General features: G+C 37.6%; 2 protein-coding genes across 2 annotated transcripts; one reads left to right on the forward strand and one right to left on the reverse strand.

Annotated features, from left to right (window-relative positions):
- The first annotated feature begins 785 nt into the window (after positions 1-785).
- LOC143462105 (estrogen-related receptor gamma-like) lies at positions 786-9,294 on the forward strand. The gene is made up of 9 exons (XM_076960148.1): positions 786-939; positions 1,066-1,107; positions 4,835-5,524; positions 5,738-5,854; positions 6,232-6,357; positions 6,541-6,702; positions 6,909-6,993; positions 7,159-7,343; positions 8,506-9,294. The coding sequence occupies exons 3-9, from the start codon at positions 4,858-4,860 to the stop codon at positions 8,733-8,735; spliced, it is 1,572 nt and encodes a 523-aa protein (XP_076816263.1). The 5' UTR covers positions 786-939; positions 1,066-1,107; positions 4,835-4,857; the 3' UTR covers positions 8,736-9,294.
- A 2,480-nt stretch (positions 9,295-11,774) lies between these two features.
- LOC143462173 (uncharacterized) lies at positions 11,775-19,584 on the reverse strand. The gene is made up of 10 exons (XM_076960223.1): positions 18,758-19,584; positions 18,312-18,454; positions 17,963-18,188; positions 17,716-17,878; positions 17,425-17,616; positions 15,123-15,306; positions 14,776-14,925; positions 13,344-13,564; positions 13,023-13,217; positions 11,775-11,999 (listed from the first exon to the last, which is right to left on the reverse strand). Exons 1-10 carry the CDS (start codon positions 19,254-19,256, stop codon positions 11,900-11,902), a joined length of 2,073 nt encoding a protein of 690 aa, XP_076816338.1. The 5' UTR covers positions 19,257-19,584; the 3' UTR covers positions 11,775-11,899.
- Positions 19,585-20,651: the final 1,067 nt, after the last annotated feature.

Below are 20,651 nucleotides of genomic sequence, written 5' to 3' on the forward strand. Positions count from 1 at the left end.
TCAAATTATGCATTCCCGGTCCTTTACGCGCTTAAGCCATTGGTAGTTGGGCTGCAGAAAACTTACAAGCTGTGATTTATTACGGAAAACTAAGTTATATCGGGAAGATATATATAACCCCTTGATTTCATGATTATTTGAGGCGGATTTGCTCCCAAGAGAGTCGACCGTAAGAGGATAAACCATTCCTATCCATTAAGAGTACTTGCAGCGTGATAGGCACTTTGCAGTTTAAACCGTTATACGACCGGTAGGCGTTTCAGGTTTGATACCGATTTGGCAATCCACGTTAAAAGCGGAAACGGATAACTTTCGAACACATTTTGATCTCCATAAGAAACCTAAACGACCAATCACTGAGTCTTTATACAGCGTCGTAGCATCTCAAATTCGCGTTTATTCGTCAGCACGTCTTTACAATGCCATGCGATGTTTGAATTGTTTATCAAGCGCGTGGCATTTTGCGATCATGAAATACGATCTATTTCTTAAGAAAATTCAAGAATTTACTTTAACAAGAGAATACATATCATAAGAAATGCTTAATGTTCCACTCAATATATTAGTAAGAAGCGTCAGGGTTAGGCTAACCTAAATGAACCAACCTGTTGTTTAACTGGTGCGTACAAAGTTCAACTTTGAGTTATCATTTTAACTAGCCCAGGTTTAATAAAAGAAAAGGCAATTTTGTTACTGAAGAATGTTTATTAACTAAAACTGCAACTCTTATGTGGAAAATGCATCAATTTTACAAATTAGTTTTGTTTTGTGACAATTCCCTTTAGGTCCTTTAGGAAAACGAGGGAAGCGTTTTGAAGAGATCGCGTTGTAAAGTGTATCTTTGGCTGTGGCACGCAATTGACTGCTTGTAGTAATTGTGTGTAAATAGGATGTTAAGAATTTGAGTGCTGCGTCTCAAGAACAGTTGAAGGCTAGCTGGTAAGTTCTCCGAAAAGGCTGCTGTAGACATAAGCACCTTTCAAAGTTTGCAGAACGCCTTTCGTTAATATGCTATGAAGTGATCTTGTTTGACGTTTCAGGCTAAATATAAAATGTCTTTTGCAGACAACGTGCAGATTGGCCGCCAAGACAAGTCATACTGACAAGGTAAGCTCTCCTTTCATAAATGAAACCGTTTCACTCGTAATAATGGTAAACAAAACCTTTTCTCATGGACAGGTTTAGTTTAGTGCGTTTGGGCTCGGTCCGAAATGAAATATTTGTTGAAAAAAAGTGAACTTTTACATCTGTTTTAAATTTAACACGATAACATTCTTTGTCTTGTCAGTTTTTTCAATTTGTAGAAAAAAATCAAAACGTGCAATAAATTTGCGATGGAAATTTCCACCAAGTCTCGCCTAAGAAATTCCGGAAATATGAGTAAATTTACACAGATTGCGACACTGTTTTGCAATTTGTGACGTAACTGATGACATCACAAAACGCCTGTTCATTCCGCCATCGGAGGTCTGTTATGACGTAACCGCTAACTTGACAAGCAGCTCTTTCACTTCCGGTTCGGTTACGTAAGGAAAGCAAACAATTTGGGGGCCTCTCCCGCTAATGACATCATAATAGGCTTCTACGTCATAGTACGGTTAAATTGAATCTAGGAATGGAATGAACGCTGAAACACGAGACTAGTTTTGTCGGGCTCAGATGCTCAAGCGAATGTGTAGGCTATTATCTAGCGCTTGAAGGGGGTCGGTATTTATAGATCATGAAAGGTCGAGCAAATAGACGCAGGAGATTTAAATTCATTGTGTCATTATAACAATAGAAATCGCTTTAGCTCACCTGCCATATAAGACAAAGTCCCGCTACTTTGACCCTAAAGGTAGCATCACGTTTGGTTCTGTACTTACCCAGTATCTAGCGCGATTACCTTTTTCATAACCTGCACTCAATGCAAATGCGAACGAATACTGCAAACAGTTTGCCGGCCTTTTTGTTTGCACTAGTAAGTAGTAACTAGCAACCATTTGACTAAGTTATAAACCAGCGACCAAAGTCTAATTTTGTATTTCACAAAGTAAGTTAAGCAACCAGTAGGCATCGTGACGTAATTCCAATAATAATTAGGTCTGTCTGGAGTCAATCCCAGATGTTATGTTTGTGTAAACTTTGACGGTGAAAAGGGACTTTACGTTTGAGTAGCAGTTGTTTTCACTTTGCGTCTGTTTTTGAGCTGATGCAAGTTTCATGAAAAATAGTCACGTCGTTGTTTTTTGCTGCGCATGCGCCAATCGTGCCGGTCATGTTTTGGTCATGCTATTTTCGTCCATTTCATTTTTTTCTTAAAGGTTATTTTTGTGGTTTTATTTTACGTTGTTAATCGTAGAGCTAGGCTCATCATAATGTAACCAGAGTCTATGTGAAAACCGCATGTCGGTAGCAAAACCTGGGCCCTCGAAAAGTAACGCAACATGTATTGGACAACATGAATCGAAATGAATCCATCACCAGTCACAGGTTAGATCACCCTTAAAAAAATGACGATACATCATTAAGCATATGAGCCCTGAAGCGAATTTTAAGTAGAGGGAAGTTGTGTTCATTATGGCTTGTACATCCTTCCCGTTCATTGCAATGATTTACCGCCAGAATTTCCTCATGGACGGCACGCAACAAGTGACGGCAAAAGGTTTAAGCTGGAATATAATTGATATAACACATGTCGAAAGAAGGTCATCAATATTCGTGTCTAAATATTGTTAACTGTTATATGGAAAAAAACTACTCTCCTGTAGAGTATAAAAAAGCACGCCGTCTTCTGTATATAGTTAAAATTCGTAGCGTACGCTATTGGGAGTTCTTCATTAAATCAAGATTGGGTGGTTAATTTTATACGTTTTAGCGTTTGAGCTTAACAATAGAATAGCGGGTGTCCTGAGTCGCTTTGCTTTCGTCAATGGAACTCCTGTTGTTCGCGAAAGAAATGTTCTTCTTGTGTATTGCTTAATATGTTTTGATAACTCTTTGTTATCAAACATTTTATGTTGACGTTGGGATTTCTGAAACGTTTCATAACCGTTATTACGGGAACGCAGACGAGATTAATAATGTTCGAGCTTGTCTACTTGTCAAGGTTCGAAGCCGTCTTTCCAGGAATGTCGCGTAGCCCTGTGAGATTGCAGATAGCCGAAGCCCGAGTAATCAATGAGAAGCTCTAAAATAATCTTTGCTTTAACTCGCATCCCATTCACGAAACCATATAAGACGCTTTCCTTGAGAGGCCCTATCGTCGCCCAAGCAATTTCTCTCTCTTGCCTGCACGACCCTCCACTGCCGTGACGTCATTGTCGCCATAGCAACCGCGCACGAGAGAGAGAGAGAGAGAGAGAGAGTGAGGGGATAAAAACGGTTTGTTACGTCATATCTCGTGACATCAAGGCCGAAGGCGAAAAAAGAAGAGAGGGTGATGGAATGCGGGAGAAAAAAGGCGTCGGTGACGTCATCATATTGTAAAGTGTTGCGAAACGAGGCTACATTCGTCAGAGTATGCGTAGGCGAAGTGGAAAGGGTAATGTTTACAACATGACAGCCTAAGTTAGCATTTTGTTTCTGGAGCTGCATTTGCTGTACTTCACCTCGGGTACAGTTACGCTCGGCGTAAGTAGAGAATGCAAACGATTTGTGTAATTAATTAATTTGATTTATGTTATCGGCGCTGCGTTTAACGAAATTATCTTCGAAAAACGTTTCCTTAAAAATGTTGCCTAAGATACCACCCCGTATGGCTCGTCTTAGCTTTCTGGTAGTTGAGCGAGTTTAGCGTGCACTTAGGCATATCATGCACGCAGGAAATAATCACCCGTTTCATAACCTTACGAAGTGGTTACGTGTGAGTTGACGTAGCAAAAAAAGCGCATGGCCAGTTTGTTTAACGAGCGAAGAACTTACAAAAGCGCAGCGCAGAGCTTAAAATCATTACAAAGCAGAGCTTGAAATCACGCGACGGCAATTGAATGAGGGAAGTTGTATGTCCAGTCTAAAGTCCACAGAACCATATAAAGGCCATGTAGAAGTTGCTCAAAGCAAATAGGAGCGCCCTAATAACGTTGACATTTAACCTGTACAAAGTAAGTTGTTTAACCAAATGATGGTCGTTTCTTATAAGTGACGTAGTGTATTACATCAGCATTACATCCTTAATGACATAAAAAGTTGCCTTATCCGCGAGGGTCAATGAACGACATACCAAATTTTGTATACTTAGATGACATATCTTATCATTTGTTGTATTGGCAGAGTTGTTGATGCGCTTGTCGACAAGTGTGCTCTCGCTTACTGTGCCTTATTTGGCAATGTCGTTAACATTTTGTCGAAGTGTAAATCTACTCTAGAGCGTTCGCACTAGTTACGTCACTAGCAGCTGTCGTCAGCCTGAAGCATTTCTTTTGTAACAATTTTTACGTTTAAATTTTCAAGATTTACTAATTAGAAGCAATCGATGGTTACTAAACGCGACAAAATTCGATGTTGGCTGCTATTTTATGTTGATTTCATCCAAATATTCCTTCATTGAGCGCCGCTTCGAGTCAGACGACCTGACAATCTCAATGCAGTGAAATTAAATCTCACTGTGCTTGAGCTTGTCCCGTAGAATGTTTAAACCTTCCGTTTATTTGCTTCTAACATCGAAAACTTAATTACCTGGCCTAGCGTTCTGACGTTGGTTGGTGGGTAATTTAGAAAACTCCTGCCTTGCAATCAATAACGGATTTTCTCCGGAGACTATTTAAACGTTCAGAGGCCAACTGAACGTCAACTTACACTTCCATGAAGAAAGCTTTAAGACACTTGCAGTAAATCACATTTTCGTGTTTTGCAGATAAAAGCAAACAACAAAAGAAAATGTGTAGCATGTTAGGTAGCGATGACGTCTTATCGTCGATGCTGTCAATCAAACAAGAACCCTACAGTCCACTCGGATTAACCCTCAGCAGCAGTTTCAGTTCGTCGCTTAGCAATAGTCCTGACAGTTTGTGCTCGGACGGGGGCCTCTACAGCCCCCCCACAATGGTGCATTTCGGTTTTCCCCCGGTTCCCTCAGACGAGTCGTCTTTCACTCCACTTACTCCACAATTGAACGGCAACTATAACAGCCACCGTCACGGTTCGTCAGGGGACGAAGACGCTTTTGATGACATCACTAATAACATGGTTACGTCATCCGTAGAGAGCGGTCACGTCATTGCGACCAGCGCTCTGGGAATCATGACCTCCTCCTTTGTAGACTATCAGATGGATCCAACAGACGCCGGGAGCCTACTTGCCGCTCCTCCCAGCGCGGTCATGGTGAAGCGGCCGGGCAACTCAAGTGACGGTGATTCGTCGCCCCTGGATAATTCTACCTCTTCTCTGTCATCCCTTGCCTCCTCCCCCACGTCATCGGCCCCAGTCACCCCTTCGCCGACCCCAAAACGCTTGTGTCTGGTGTGTGGGGACATTGCTTCTGGGTATCACTATGGCGTCGCATCGTGTGAAGCGTGCAAGGCATTTTTCAAAAGAACAATTCAAGGTTTGTGGATTTTTCACTTAGACCGAAATGCACTTAGACGAACTATTCGCCATAATTGTATTCGTCGTTATAGCCTGGATTACGATATTGAGATTTTACTTGATTACATTTGCAATTCCATTTTATGTCGTGTAATCGGCTTTATGTGTTATTGGATCAAAATGTGATTGTTTTTCCATTTTGTGATTGTTTTCACGCTTGTCGTATTCACAGGAAGCATAGATTACACTTGCCCAGCCGCGAACGATTGTGAGATTACCAAGCGACGTCGAAAATCCTGCCAGTCATGCAGATTCACCAAATGCCTCAGGGTTGGCATGCTCAGAGAAGGTTTGTATTGCAAACTAGAGCAATAAATTACTTTGACAACGATGAAAACGGTTATCGATCGATTTATGAACAAACAATAACTTATTTGCTTTTCCAACGTTTAAATAACGAAGACTTCGACACTTAATTTTCGGTGTTTGCAAAGGTTTCAGGCATTGCCGTAGTGCTTTAGATGGCTGAAGCTTAACCCGATTAGCGTTTGCAAACATTTTTAAAATACAGCATGTTACCTAGTTACCGTTGGCTTATCACAAATGAGTTTATAACCGTATCACAGTTACCCATTTTCATCGGTAGCAAATAGTAGTTAACCAGTTATTAACCACCAAGTTACCGAGCGATTAATTTTGCAGTAACCTGGTAACGCCCCTTTCTAGGTGTTCGTCTCGATCGTGTACGCGGAGGAAGACAAAAATACAAACGGAAAATCGACTCCGCCAGCAGTGATGTTCAGCCTTATGTTGTGCCAATATCGGTCGACATTAAACCAAGCATTATTCCATGTAATTGGTTTGCATTTTTAAGTTTTGTTGAAACTGAAATTTGTTATTCTTGTCACCGACTGCTAATGTTTTAGAATTTTACTGAAAAAGCACTCTCGTTTAATCCTCTTGCCAATATATCATTCACGTCACGTTTTGTCGGCTTCTTGGCATACGATTGAAAGCCTATTTTTGTTCGTTTAGCCAATAAAATCGTCAGTCATCTTTTGATGGCCGAACCAGACAAATTATACGCCATGCCAGATCTTACGTCACCAAGATCAGAGGTCAAAATTCTGACGACGTTATGCGATTTGGCGGACCGGGAGTTAGTCGTGATCATTGGTTGGGCAAAGCATATTCCAGGTAATTTTGAAATGCATATTCAAACTTCTGTTAATGACAGCATCTGTCTGAGAAATACGTATAGATCCTGTCTCGGTTAAATGCCCTTTTACCGTAGCTATATGGATTGATATGGCTGATAATATATTTATGGGCCTTCAGTAATGTGTTCAACTCCTCTCGATAATTCGGAGTGCAGATATTTCACAAAACGTCTGTTTGTACAGGATTCACTGTACTTTCGCTGGCAGATCAAATGGCGCTGCTCCAATCCGCCTGGATGGAAATTTTGATCCTTGGGGTAGTTTACAGGTAAATACAATCGGATCAGTTTAAAAAGATTATGACGTTTGTAAAACGTCTTTCTTATCTTGTTTTCGTGCCGTATGATTGTCGAAAAGTATTTTCTCGGCTTTCGTTCAGAGCGATGGAGCGGTATACAAGATAATAATTTTTGTTATCTACGCAACAATGCAGGTCCTTGCACTACGAAAACGAGTTGGTTTTCGCCGAGGATTTTGTCGTAGACAACGACCTGAGCTCAGAGATGGGGATGACGGAGTTGTTCGTGGTTATCAATCAGCTTCAAAAGCGTCTAAAAGTCATACACCTCACCAAGGATGAATTCGTACTGATGAAAGCCATCGCTTTAGTCAACGCAGGTAAAGTGTAGGCTACATTAAACGATATATACATAAATGAGTGTGCGGTGGTTCAATGCACATGCAACGGCGGATCTGCGGACTTTCTCGGTGTTGCTATCAACTAGAACTAAAGCATACAGCCTTTGCGGTAACCGTTTTAATATTCCCACGTGTAATAGTGTTTGCAACCTATCGCTGCAAGAATTATTTGTGATGGGCGTTGTATTTCTGGCACTTCTACAACTTGGTAAACTTGACGTGTACTTGAATGTATCCCACAAGCGATCTGCTCTTCAAGTCGACGAACAAACAATATATGTGACGGCAAACAATGACTTTGACCACCTTATTTACGCTTCACAAACTTCATGACGAAGAAATAATTATACCGTTTATTGATTCGGCTATCGTTCGATTACCGCCGGCTTCACGAACGATTAGTTAATTGTGTAAACCGTCCAAAACTGCCTACGTGATTTTTTGACTGTTGACAGAGGTATACGAGTTAAAATTTTCTTGCCTAAACGAGCAGTTTTAAATGTGTTTGGGCGCGAAATTAATTTGTACAAGGTTACTTTTTGGCAAACAAAGCCTGCGGCATAGCTGCACCGGTAAATAACGCACGTACGAGTTATAATCGTGTGTTTGGTTAGTGTCTGAGTTTTAAGCTGCAATTAATCTTTAAGTTCTTTTTGTAAACGGGAGAAAATTATCAAAAAGTGAAAACCTTAACAAATGTGGACAATTTGAATTTCAAATGACAGATAACATGTCTCGTGAGATTTACGGCTTCCAGCATAAACGTATTCTATAGAATCGTAGATCGTAAAATTCCTGTAAAATAGCACTTACGCAACTAACTGCTTAATAGGAAACTTTTCCACTAGGCGAGTGTATGTGCGCGCGCGCGCTAACACACCCCCTTTGGTGACGTAGTGATGGCGTTATCATGGTGTCTGCCCAATGGGAAACGCTCTCTCAATAGATCCACTTGTACTAGTAAATGAATGCTTTTTTCTCTTCGCTCTCTTCTATGCCCGGTCGCATAGCAACCTTTTGACGTCATATCAAATACGAGAGAATTATTTCGGCAACACTTTTTTCTCTTTGTCACAATGTAGTGAGTTGAAACCTTGCATACTTGAATAGATTAATACGCTGTACCCTTTCCTTTATCTAGATTCTCCTCATGTGGATAATCATCGATCCCTGCAACAACTTCAGGAAACGCTTCAACAGTCCTTATTTGACGTGTCAGTTACGTCATTAAGGTGTGGTCAGATACTGATGACGATGCCCCTACTGCGGCAGGTTGCTATTAAAGCGGTTCACTTTTTCAATGGTGTGCGCGAATCGGGCAAGGTAACCATGCACAAGCTCTTTTTGGAAATGTTGGACGCAAAGCTTTGACCAACAAGGACTTTGTGTAAAACAAGCGAGATTTGGGATTTCTAGAGCCGGCAGAAGACCCGAGTTTGGACCCCTGCCCCGGCCGGATTCTGGCTTTTTGCACAAGTTCCATTGTTTACACTGTGATGGTTGAAGCAACGCGCATTATTGTCTTTGAGTGCGTCGCAGAAAGAGTTTATGACTGCTCAAACGTGTTAAAGTTGTCGCTTCAAAACTATAAAACTTTTTGTTGTTTTCAATGTTTTATTATATTTAACAATTATTTTAATCGTGTTTCAGTTTGTTTTTTATTCTTGTTTGTGTTATTATTCTTGTTATTTTATGATCGTGACGTCATTCAGCTGCGACTATGTTTTAATTTTTTCTTTGTTTTTTTTTTTCTTAAACGTTATTTGAAGTCTTTATAGTCGGAAATTTTCGGCCAGTTTGAAGTTTTCGTGGTACTGCCGAATGAAATAGTTTGGTTGCCGGTCGGCAATTATAACTGCCGTTCAAAAGGTCTTCTTCGTTTACACAGAGTTGGTGTCAAATGTTTGATAGAATAAAAGACTTTATTAAATGTTTTTTGTGTTTTTTTCTGCCTTCTTTCAGACCCTTAAATTGGCCAAATGCTTTCTTTCGCCATTGAACAAATGAGAAACGTTGGATAGATTTTTTTCAATTTTTTAAACGTCAATGTTTTCTGTTTCACTCTCTTGCATCTTCAAGCGGTAAGCTGAATTTTGGGATTAGTTTAAAAAACAATGAAATAAATATACAAACAATCCATCAAAAATTAGTAGAAAAATACGTGCTAATAGGTTTGCTAAATTCTGCGAACATTAAACACCGGAGTAAATTTTTTTTCAGTCGCTGACGAGTATGTTGTAATGGGAAGCTGATCTAGTTTCGCCATTTTGCAAGTCTTCGGCACATTAAAATTTCGTCCACTTGATACACCATGTGTGAAAAATTACGGAAAAAATGGTTTGCAGTAAAAAAGTGTTTAACAAAGACAAAGAGGAAGTAAGAAAAATGTTTTGTCTCGCTTGTAAGTGCTCAATTGAATTTGCTTTCACGGAATTAAAGTCTTGTGTAGTGCTTCAATAGTAACCTTGTCTGCACGCACTGCTTCACTCCAGTAACGTTTTAAACAAATGAAACATAACTGAAAACTTACCTTCAGTTCCCTAATCTTTGAGATGTATGCGATCAATACATCTCGCGTACATTATTATCTATGAACAACTAATCTAGCCTACACTTTTATATAGAGTAGAATTCCCTAAACTTGAAATTTCGGATTACTCAAAGTATTTTGTGTTTATTTGTAAAGATGCTTAGCACAACACAGACAAACCCAATTTCGAAGCTAATGGTCTGCTGAAGTTTGAATGTCAACCTTGATTTTACGGATATATTTTACCTTTTATTTAACTAAGCTTGAATAAATTCAAGCTACCAAAAACGTGAAGTAATTTCATACGGGCGCTTCAGTTGAATGTAAGCAAGCTTCGATTGTAGGTTACTGAAACGTATTATTAAAGAACTTTGCTATATACTTTCAAAATGGAGTCGAAAGTGAGGAATATTACCGTTTCTGCCAAAAAAAATACCCAATAAAATCACCTCGAAGTATGTCCACATTACGATACGTAATTTTTAATTGCATTCTAGAATTCTAACTAGTACCGTGGGGTCATTTTAACCGTTGGAAATGGGTGCAATTTATTTAAGCTTTGACAATAAAATTCACACTTATACGTCTTGTACTTATGCGTTTGTTGGCGTTTCAAAAAAAGATGGTTTCCAAATTGTAACAAGATGTGTTAGCAAACGAGGACGACATTTTTCCGACGCTTTCAATAAATGTTGATGTGACAAGAACGATTCTGTCGCTTTGTCATTTTCATGTAAAATAATGATGGTGATCCGAAATTTCCAATCCAGCTGAAGCAGCTTGTAATTTTCTGTATTGATCGTATACTTTATGCTGGGCAACGGATAAACGAATATTTTGTTATCTAATAGTTTATTTTTTTAACTCTTTTAAATACATATGGCGACTTTTGCTTTATTACATGCAAACGTTTTTAAACCAATATTTTTAAAAAGTTTTCTCTTGTTTTATGCATTTTTTCTATAACGCAGTTCATTTCACATTCAAATATCTTAATATCGTCAAATTGCTTTTAACAAAAAATGTAACTTCGACATTTGTGAAAGTGAGTGTTGTACAGTATACGCAATGAGTGAATGTTTCCAATAATTTTTAATGTCTAAACTTTTTGATGACAAGCATTTTGGACGTGTTGCGTAAAAGCAATAACGCATCCACAATATATAGTTAACACAGATAAACTACTAAACATTTATGGGAAACTTTCCATCCTTTAATCTATGAAAAAATTCCATGCATACACAGGCGTAAACGCAGAGGTCGCAGCGACTGATTTATCGAAAAATCGTCCTTCAAGATTCTTTCTCCACTTTGAAAATATAACCTTAGATTGATGACTGGGTGGTACCAACATCGTGTCCAGCATAATGTATTGCTTCCTTTAGCTTGTACCTACACCCCAAACAATTAATTAAGCATAAACGCTTTTAGGATACGCCTAGTCTATCGATCTTCTTCCAATTGAGATGGTAATCGTCCAGGTTTAAACAACATCCGAACTCTACGTTATGCGTGGCGCAGTTGTTGCTTTGTCCTTCCCAGTTAAACTGATGGATGTTTCCTATATGCTCTGGTTATATAACGGTTACAATGGATACAAGGTTGTTCGACGTATTTGTCACCATTTTTTGGTATAATCTACGATTCTACGGGAAGACCTAATTTATAATAATCAAAAAGTGTTAAATATTTTTTATATCAAGTAAACATAGTAGTGTATAGTTGATGACTTTTTTCTAAAAGCAAGTAATAGAACATTTGTTATTTTAATTAGGTATAGTTAAGTAGCCCAGGCAACTATATATAACTCCAGCTATATCTTTCGTTTTCATTATACTTGTAACGCAAAATGTATTTTGCATCGACGTTTTCGAAAACGCATATATTGTTTATGTGTTGTGAAAATTTTTTTATTAAGGTTTAATTGTTTCCGCGTAATCACTGACAGAAAAAACATAAGAGACCCAAACAAATTAAAAATTGGCTTACCAGATATTTTCCCATTTTATGCAAAACATGGTAAAATGCAATGGATAATAATCGGAAAGCAACTTTCTTCTTTTTTCATTTTTGAGGTCAAATCGTCCCGAACGATGGCATACATTCTATATACAAGGTTACAGCCATAAATAGTAGGTTTCAGGATTTTGTAGGAAACATTTTGTAGTGAAAATTAAAAAATCTACAAGGTTACTTTATACAACTAAATAAAAAAAGCAGGAATATAAACAGAAGCCATCTCGGTACGAAAACGAATTTTTATATTAAGATTAAAACCGATTTAGGCTTACGTGCTTGGTCCTTACAAAGAAGAGAATTCTGAAGCGACGCGACACGAAACAGCAGTTCAAATGAAATACATTATTCGCAACAGAACGACATACACGCATGAAAGCTTTTACACGTGATAATACATTATGTAATTGTTGAAATACTCGCGGAGAAAATCGGTCAGAACTTGGACGATAACACAACGAGCAAGCAGGGTACGAAAATGGCACTATAGCCCTATCTAGGGTAAATGATGAACAATAGTCTAGACCTGGATTCGATGGTCAATAGCTAACGCCCAAAACAGATTATGACAATGGATGAACTTTTAAACCCAATCCGAACCGGGCTCGCGACATTACTATTTTAACTAGGTGTGATCCACACTGCACTTTCAATCGTTAATTTCTCGAAAACTATACGTCGTAAATTGATCGGATTTTTACGTGTTAGTAGCAAAAACATCTGGCTCCCTGTATACATCATAATTGTAAAACTAAAGAAAGTGCATTTAGTGTAAATTAAATATTTCTACAAATGATACATTTCTAAAAGTTTTTCTTGTAAAAAACTACAAAATCAATCTTTATAAAACAAACATGGACAGATAGCTGAACATTTTTTACGAAAAGTCACCAAATTTGAAGTTTCTACAGCAAACAATGCAACTGTACGCCACGTTTTGCTGTGACTGTTTGCAGGAGAAGCCACACCTAGTGTCAATGGGGTTAATAACTATATTTTTGCTAGTCATGTTAAGTTTAGGTAAATTTTGAAAATTTCAACATAGTTTACCATGCCTAAAGTTTTGTGTAACAATCTGTATCTGCATCATATTATAAATCCTTGTCTGTCACCTTAAAGGAAGAAATGTCGGTTTGCTATAATTAAACAAGGCATAATCTTCGCTGTATATTTGGTAGAGCTGAAAGAGTTTTTCATTTGGTTGGACGGTCTTATAGAAATCTAAAACCATCTCAAGGGTTCCTCTTGTTTTATACCCTCCCGGCAGTTCGGCGTCTCTTGGGGCTTTAATCAGCTTCAGTACGTATCTGTATTGAAGGACCACGGCTGAGTTACATTTTAATGATACTTTCTTGAGAAACTTAAGCACTTTGTAACCAAGTTACTACAAATTCACTGGCGGTTTAATTTTAGTTTTATTTTCATTAGGTCACCTAGAATCTTCATCAATTGTTTCTTGTTTTCCTATGACGTCATACTCAACAGCGCATGGCCGGCAAAGATGTCGATAGCGCTGCCAGTGTAGGTTGTATTCCTGAGGGGACGTGTTGATTAAATAAGACACAAACTCGTTAAAAGTTGCAAAGTCACCTGTGCCAGAAAGGAATGAAAAATAAAATACAATCTTTAATTTAGCTGATATTTTTAAAATTAACTTTTAGTTCTTCAACACTCGGTTTTAGTTTTACAGTGCGTTTTGTTCTTCCGCACGGTAGCGCTTGCAGTATACATATAAAAATGGGACTATTCTATGTACCAAAGTGTGGCTAATGTAACTAATGTAGCTTCTAAATGTCAAAATGTAGCTAATTCTACTACTAAATATCAAAATGTAACTAATGTAACCATACTAAATACCAAAATGTAACTAATGTAACCATATTAAATACCAAAATTTAACTAATGTAAACATATTAAAATACCAAAATGTAACTAATGTAGTTAACGTTACATCAAAGGTTAAATCATGTATTTATGTTACTGCATTGGCTTGTTTATACCTGGCCAATCCTGCTACGAAAAATTAAAATCGTTTTAAGCCGTGAAGTTGTCTTGGTCAAAATATTCTACTGAACGCGTCACTGTTCCTCACTACGTTAGTGTTCATGTAGCTACATTAGTTACAATTTAGTATTTAGTAGCTACATTGGCTACAGTAGTTATGTCACAAATTATTTGTTTCTTGTGTTTTATTGCTTATGTTTCAGTAGCCTGTGTAACTGCAAGTTAAGAACATCACTTTTTGGCGCTTTCATGGCATTATTACCTCGTGGCGCTTTACACTTGCACGAGCATAGATTAACTTATAAAGGATATGCCTGTAGTGAGGTGTATATTAATTATTGTCCACTAGTTTACGTATCATCCAGTTGTGATTGTGGTTTTTTATTAGATATTTTCAGTAGGGTTTTCAATTCATGGCTCCAGATGTATTTTGTGTGCCACGAAAAAATTTATCACTTACACCTTTTCTCCTTGAGGCGAGATGCGTCGTTGGCTTTAAGTAAAAATATAAATTTTGGGATTGGTTTTGTGATGTTTGGTGCGCAGGTCAGTCAGGGGTTGGTGCCTGACCGAGAAGGTCGTTGTGTGCAGTTGTTTTACCGGTCAATAAATTAAGTTTTGGCTGTTGTGACTTATCGTTAGCGGTATAGAAGACCCTGGAAGGTTCTAACTTTACAGTTACGTTAACTACATCATGGTATATAACTATATACTATATAGAATGTTCCGTAAAAATGTATTATTTTGGTTTAATGTTTTATACGATATTGCAAATGTGGTTGAACTTACCATCGGAGTTATTGGACCAATATTTAGTGTGGATTTCTTTTGATAAATTTGCTAATCGTGGCTTGGCTCCTATAAACGATTCCTAAAAGCTGACAAAAGTCTTTCGAGTGGTTCTCTTACTACTGTCATCTTTATAGAAGATCGGTTGCTTAGCAACAATTGTTTTTCAGTGTTGTTCTCGACCTTCCATTCTTTGACGAACTCCAGTGACTTAAATTCAGGCTAAGAAAAAGTCAGAGCTAAAGAAACATGTACTAAATTAAGAGCAAAATAACATAGGCCTAAGTTACATTGTAAAAGTGTTGGAATTAGATTTTGGGCTTCGCGTAGGGACTGTGACTTACACCTAAACTTATTCAGTTTAAACTGCAATATGCCGGGCTCCCTACAGAAGCATGTTTTACTTCATGTCTATTTACCATGGAAGGTTTGTCCGAATATACCAACGAATGCATCAATCGTTTCCAGTTGGTAATTCCAGTTTTCGGATTTAAACAAGTTACCAAGTTATACTTCTTGAGACAAATAATAGGGGTATTTAAAAATAAATCGTTGTGGGATTTACGTGTCATGGAATGAAATTGTAGGAAATGGTATGGGTTGCTGACCAAACAACGTTGGCAAACACCGGCATGATGTTACAATCTTTAACGTCTTTTAATTAGCTTGTTACTGCTAAACTAACTCTTGGTCTAGTTTATAGTGCAAGTTCACTGCATAGTTTAGCACGGACAATCGTACGTGTTTCTTCTGATCGCCTATTGGTTATAAACATTACAAAGTTTATTTAACGACAACGCATTTTAGTGGAAACAAACTCTAAGAAATGGTGTACCGACACATAATCACTAGGACATTTAATCACGCGACACATAATCACTAGGACATTTAATCACGCGACTTGGATACTTATTCACGCGACATTTAATCACGCGACACATAATCACTTGGATGTCGGAAAAGCGTGAGGAAAATTCAGTAATTCAAGCTCATGTGCATCTCTCTGTGGGGATGACGATGTGGATTGCTTTTAAGGTTGGCCTAAAGCCAAAGGCTATTAGTCTTTCTTTTAGAACTCCCCGACAATTGTCTTTGACTCCGTTGCGCCGGCTTTCTCTATAATGTTTCTTTAAATCAACACCAGCTTCATAAAGTCTAATTGTTATATTGTCCGAAGTAAGTTGTATCACAATAGAAACATTTTCATCATCTTTTCACATTTAAACAAAACTATAACTCCAATTCAGTAATGAACAGTCCAGAAGGAAAAACTGATATTATGTGTAGAGACAAGAAGAGGAGATTTTAACCAAACCTTAGTTTTTATAGAAACACATTAGCCAATCAGGAAATAACATGTCATTTTGCATTGCTACGTATAACCTATGTAATATGTAACATTATTCTATTGTCACCGAAGCTCTTGATCAAAGTACCATCAAAACGGTTCTGACGTGAAGAAAAAACTTTTTACCTATTACCTTTCTTAAAACAAAGTTTTGCAAAAGCGAAGTACACCACATATACGCATAGATGGGTATCGCGACAATTCTAATGATAATTAAAATTAAACCGTCAAATTCAGAAAACATTGGTTTAAAGTTGACTTCCACCAGCTAGAAACTCTTTGTTATTTAGCCAGAAATATCACCAACACGATGACAGTCGTCGTGTTGACACAGTTGACCGTTATTATCTGTCAAGCGAGATTTTAGTTTATCTTCGTGCAGTTGCTTACATTTCCCATGCATGACATTGTTACCTAGTGTGTACGGTAGCCGATACTGTAAATGTGTGATTAAATGTCGCATGATTAAATGTCCTAGTGATTATGTGTCGCGTGATTAAATGTCCTAGTGATTATGTGTCGCGTGATTAAGAGTCGCGTGATTAAATGTCCTAGTGATTATGTGTCGGTGATTAAACGTCGCGTGATTAAGTGTCGCGTGATTAAGTGTCACCAAACCCTAAGAAATGGCAACTCATATTCTGTTTATCGATCACAAAAGTGCAATGAGTAATACTGACACAAAACACATCACCTGCAAATTGAAAAAACAATGCCTATAGTTGAATGCAGCTTTACAAAAATGATGAAAAAAGCAAAGAGATTTTTTTACGATGTGGAATGCTGTCCGGATAGCGCAATCATGTATAAGATACGGAAAAGAAAAATACATCCACGGCAAATATACTTAAATCATTTCTGTAAATACAATCATCGTCTTACTTAACAGTTGACACGACGTGGGCCACAAAGCAGCCAGCGCAAACTTGAAATCCGCACCCGAGACGCCACGTGAAAATTAGCGTGTTTAATGCAAAACCACACAACGCCCTCAAGGCGACGAAGATAGGTGAAACCAGAAGGTGATAAGACGACGAGCGAACAAATATAGAGCAATCGTGCCATACAGTAGTACGCAGCATTTTGGCTACCAAGGTAAACATTTGCCACAATATTTGCCCATATACAGTGTATATCATGATAACTAATGCAGATACCATATATGATTTCGTAAACAATATTAGTGGCAGTAAACAGGAGAAGTCATAGCGTTTTGTCTTAACCAGTTCATACCAAACTACTGTAGATGTATTATAAGCGTGCATCGGAGAGTACTAAAGTCCCGAGGCGCATGTAGTTAATAATAAAGCAAAGTACGTCGTTGTAGATTATATTCAAATACCAAGGTAATATAGTTTTTCTTTTATCAGAGTTAAGGCAATAAACTTGGCTTGCTATAGTTAAATATTCTATATTCTTCTTTAAAAAGATCGTAGAGTTTAAAAAGTTTTTCCTTGGGTTCGACGCTGTTATAGTAACTTGAAACCATCTCTGGAGTCCCTCTGGTGTTATATCCTGTTCGGAGTTTGGCATCTTTCGGAGCTTCGATCAACTTCAGAAGGTATCTGTGTAAAATCAGAAAGTTTATCATCGCCCATATTTTGCGCCTGCGAAAAACAACAAGTAAGAATGGATTCGGTAAATGTCTGCTGCCATGAGGTTACCTTGAATCTTCATCAATTGTTTCCTGTTTTCCTATGACGTCATAATCCACAGCGCAAGGTCGGCAAAGTAGTCGGTATGGTCGCCAATGAGGATCGTAACGGTGAGGAGGGGTATTGATCAAATACGAAACGAATTCGTCAAAATTTGCAGATCCGTTTGTATCTGTAAATGCCACCAATAGTTAGGCTATCTTAATGAGAGCAATTTCGAACATCACAATCGACAAAATTATTTCTAGAGAAATACCCGTGGTTGAGTTTGTTTTGTACCAGTGATGAATCTTCTTCGATAAATCTCTATACCCATCGAAGGGGACTTGTCCCAAACGGTTTCTGAAAGCTGATAGGGTTCTTTCAAATGGTTCTCTGACAACAGTCATCTTTGTTATACTTTTGTTGTTGAGTAAACTGATCCTTCGTGCATTAGAATGCACTTCCCATTTGTTAACGAATTCCATCGTTTTGAATTGGTGCTGCAATGGAAACAATCGACGCAGCGTCTGTCAAGTCTCGTTAGTTGATGAAATATTGTTTGCTGAAGCTGCAATAAATGACTAAATATGGAAATATGAGTGTGTCTATATATGTGGACTTACAGGTTCTTCTACTGTGTCTGTTATGGAATGTAACAGCTTTCGCCAGTTAGTGATTCCAGTTTTCGGTATTAAGCAGAAAAGCAAGTTATATTGCTCAAAATACACTACCCGACTCCAGACATCTTTGACTGTTTCATGAATACCTGGTTGTAAATAAAAAGAGAATTGTAATAAAATTTATGAGTCAAATGACTGCATTTAATTGAACGGTCGCGGTGTTGAGGGAATCGAGTTCTAGGTATAAGTTATAGCTGGATAAAAATATGCAATTAAATATGTTACATTTAGCAATAAGCTTATGGGTTATAGTAGGCTATATGTGGTAACTTTGAAGATAATTAAATGTTACTGAAAGAACTACTAACTTATGAAATTAAGTCTTTATATCGGTCAAGTTTTCAATTTGTCGTAAAATTTTATCATTTCAAAAGCCTACGTTGCATCACCTAATTCATCGCAAACTTGTCTCACGTGTTCTCTTCTGTTCGCCATCCTCGCTTTCATTTTATCCATAAATTGTTCATCTTTGTCGAGATGGTCATCACGTTCCTCGGGCTTTTTTATCTTCACAACATCGCCGTCGTGATACAGGTGAAAACCATGTTCCTCACGTACTGCTGAGGATTCGTGATAAATTCTACTTTCAACAGTTGGAGTGGAATTTCCAAGTGAAGAAAGTTCATCTGTCTTCTCAACTTCATTGCCATGTAATTCTTTTAGTTTGTCAAAATGATATTTTTTTCTGAAACCCGCTTGCCATGCTTTTGGAAGTTCACTTTTGCTTATTTTACTTTCGACGTTGTTTAAATCGCGAAAAAGATCTAAGTTGACCGGGTTCAAATCAAAAGACTCGGATTGATAGGTTAGCTTTAAGGTGATATAAAAACATAACAATCCAAATAATACTGATAATTTCCAGGGCACAGCTGTCACTAATTTTTGCATTCCTTTATACGCTGCAAACGCCTAAGATGCACTTGTGGAACATAATATAGCTAAAACTGATGAAAGTTGGTCTGATTGTAAGTGACAATAAAAAAAACTCAAAAAACAACAATCAAAAAAATCTTTCGATGAGTCCTTTTCTCTACATTGACTATATAAGAAAGAAATCCTGTTTGTTAGTTTGCTTTTGGCTCACAAAACTAAAAAATACCGCTTACCTATCTATTATCTTTTTTATCCTGACATATAGTTACCATAACATAAAATCAGGTAAAACTGTGTAACGTTGACCAGCAGAGTAATAATAATAAGCATAATCTGGTGAATAATTATTACCTCAAGAAATAACTTATATCAAGAATATAATTTCGCTTGAGGCGAATTATATCAAGAATATAATTCGCCTCAAGCTATCAAGATCAAGACTCCGATCTGTTTGTGTCGATTTGCAAATTGCGCAATATTATATTTTCATTGAATCTTTTTTTAAAGTCAGCTACAATACTCAGTTCGAATAATATCTCACGCTATATCATGGCCTCGACTACTTTATTTGTATGTAGGCTTATAGGCTATCAGTAGGCCTATATTATTATAGGCCAGAGTTCGGGAACCTATCACTCGCGAGCCAGTTAGCCTATAGCTCTTTTGACGATTTTGATTTTTTGATGCATCTTGCTCGCAGATAGGCTAAATATAAGCCGGCCTTTCTTGGCACGATTGTTGCGAATAAAACTTTTTCTGTAATTTTCCATAACGCATTAACAGTAAAATAAGTTATACTTATATGTTATTAAAGAGTAAATTCAGACATTTACCATTGGTTAAAAGTGTTGGTTTTGCTTAAAAATACACTCGTTAGTTGCATTAAGTGTTGAAAAATATTATACAGCTCTCACGGAAATACAATTAAAAATATGTAGCTTTCATGGCTCCCTTAGTCAAAAAGGTTTCCGACCCCTGATAGCCGCTATAGGCCTATACTTGTATTATATTATATGCATTTTATTTATTTGTTTATATAAACCAGCTCCCATCAAAGCTTTGTTTGTGAAATACCTAATTTCACCAAAAGATTCTTTTTGAGAAAAAATTGACAAATAACACTGTGATTTGATAAAATAAAATAAAGTTGTTAAGGTATTTTTTGTTTTTGTGAAAGCAACGCGGCCCCTTCAAAATCGCGGGGTGAAAGCAGTCGCATCGCTCGCATATGCTTAAAATAGACTTGACTGTTAAAGTAATTGGTAAATGCCTGCAAAAATGCTTGCAAATAGTTAAGATTAAGTTAATATTCGGTTATGGATCTTTTTCTAATGTCTTTTGTCGTTTTTGAATATCCTTCCCGCCGCCACGAATTTATGTTCGTTTGTTTGTTAGCGCAAACTCTATATC

This window comes from Clavelina lepadiformis, chromosome 6 (genome assembly GCF_947623445.1).
Source record: "Clavelina lepadiformis chromosome 6, kaClaLepa1.1, whole genome shotgun sequence".
Taxonomy (NCBI): Eukaryota; Metazoa; Chordata; class Ascidiacea; order Aplousobranchia; family Clavelinidae; genus Clavelina; species Clavelina lepadiformis.

Bases quoted from the DNA above. Each gene is read 5' to 3' on its own strand.
- LOC143462105 (XM_076960148.1), top strand. From the start codon at position 4,858: ATGTGTAGCATGTTAGGTAGCGATGACGTCTTATCGTCGATGCTGTCA. The intron at 5,525-5,737 runs GTTTGTGGATTT...TCGTATTCACAG, and splicing joins TTTCAAAAGAACAATTCAAG to GAAGCATAGATTACACTTGC. The intron at 6,994-7,158 runs GTAAATACAATC...GCAACAATGCAG, and splicing joins ATCCTTGGGGTAGTTTACAG to GTCCTTGCACTACGAAAACG.
- LOC143462173 (XM_076960223.1), bottom strand. From the start codon at position 19,256: ATGCAAAAATTAGTGACAGCTGTGCCCTGGAAATTATCAGTATTATTT. The intron at 15,307-17,424 runs ACTCTGATAAAA...TTGTTTGGTCAG, and splicing joins AAGCCAAGTTTATTGCCTTA to CAACCCATACCATTTCCTAC. The intron at 14,926-15,122 runs GTAAATAGACAT...ACTTTTTCTTAG, and splicing joins ATTCGGACAAACCTTCCATG to CCTGAATTTAAGTCACTGGA.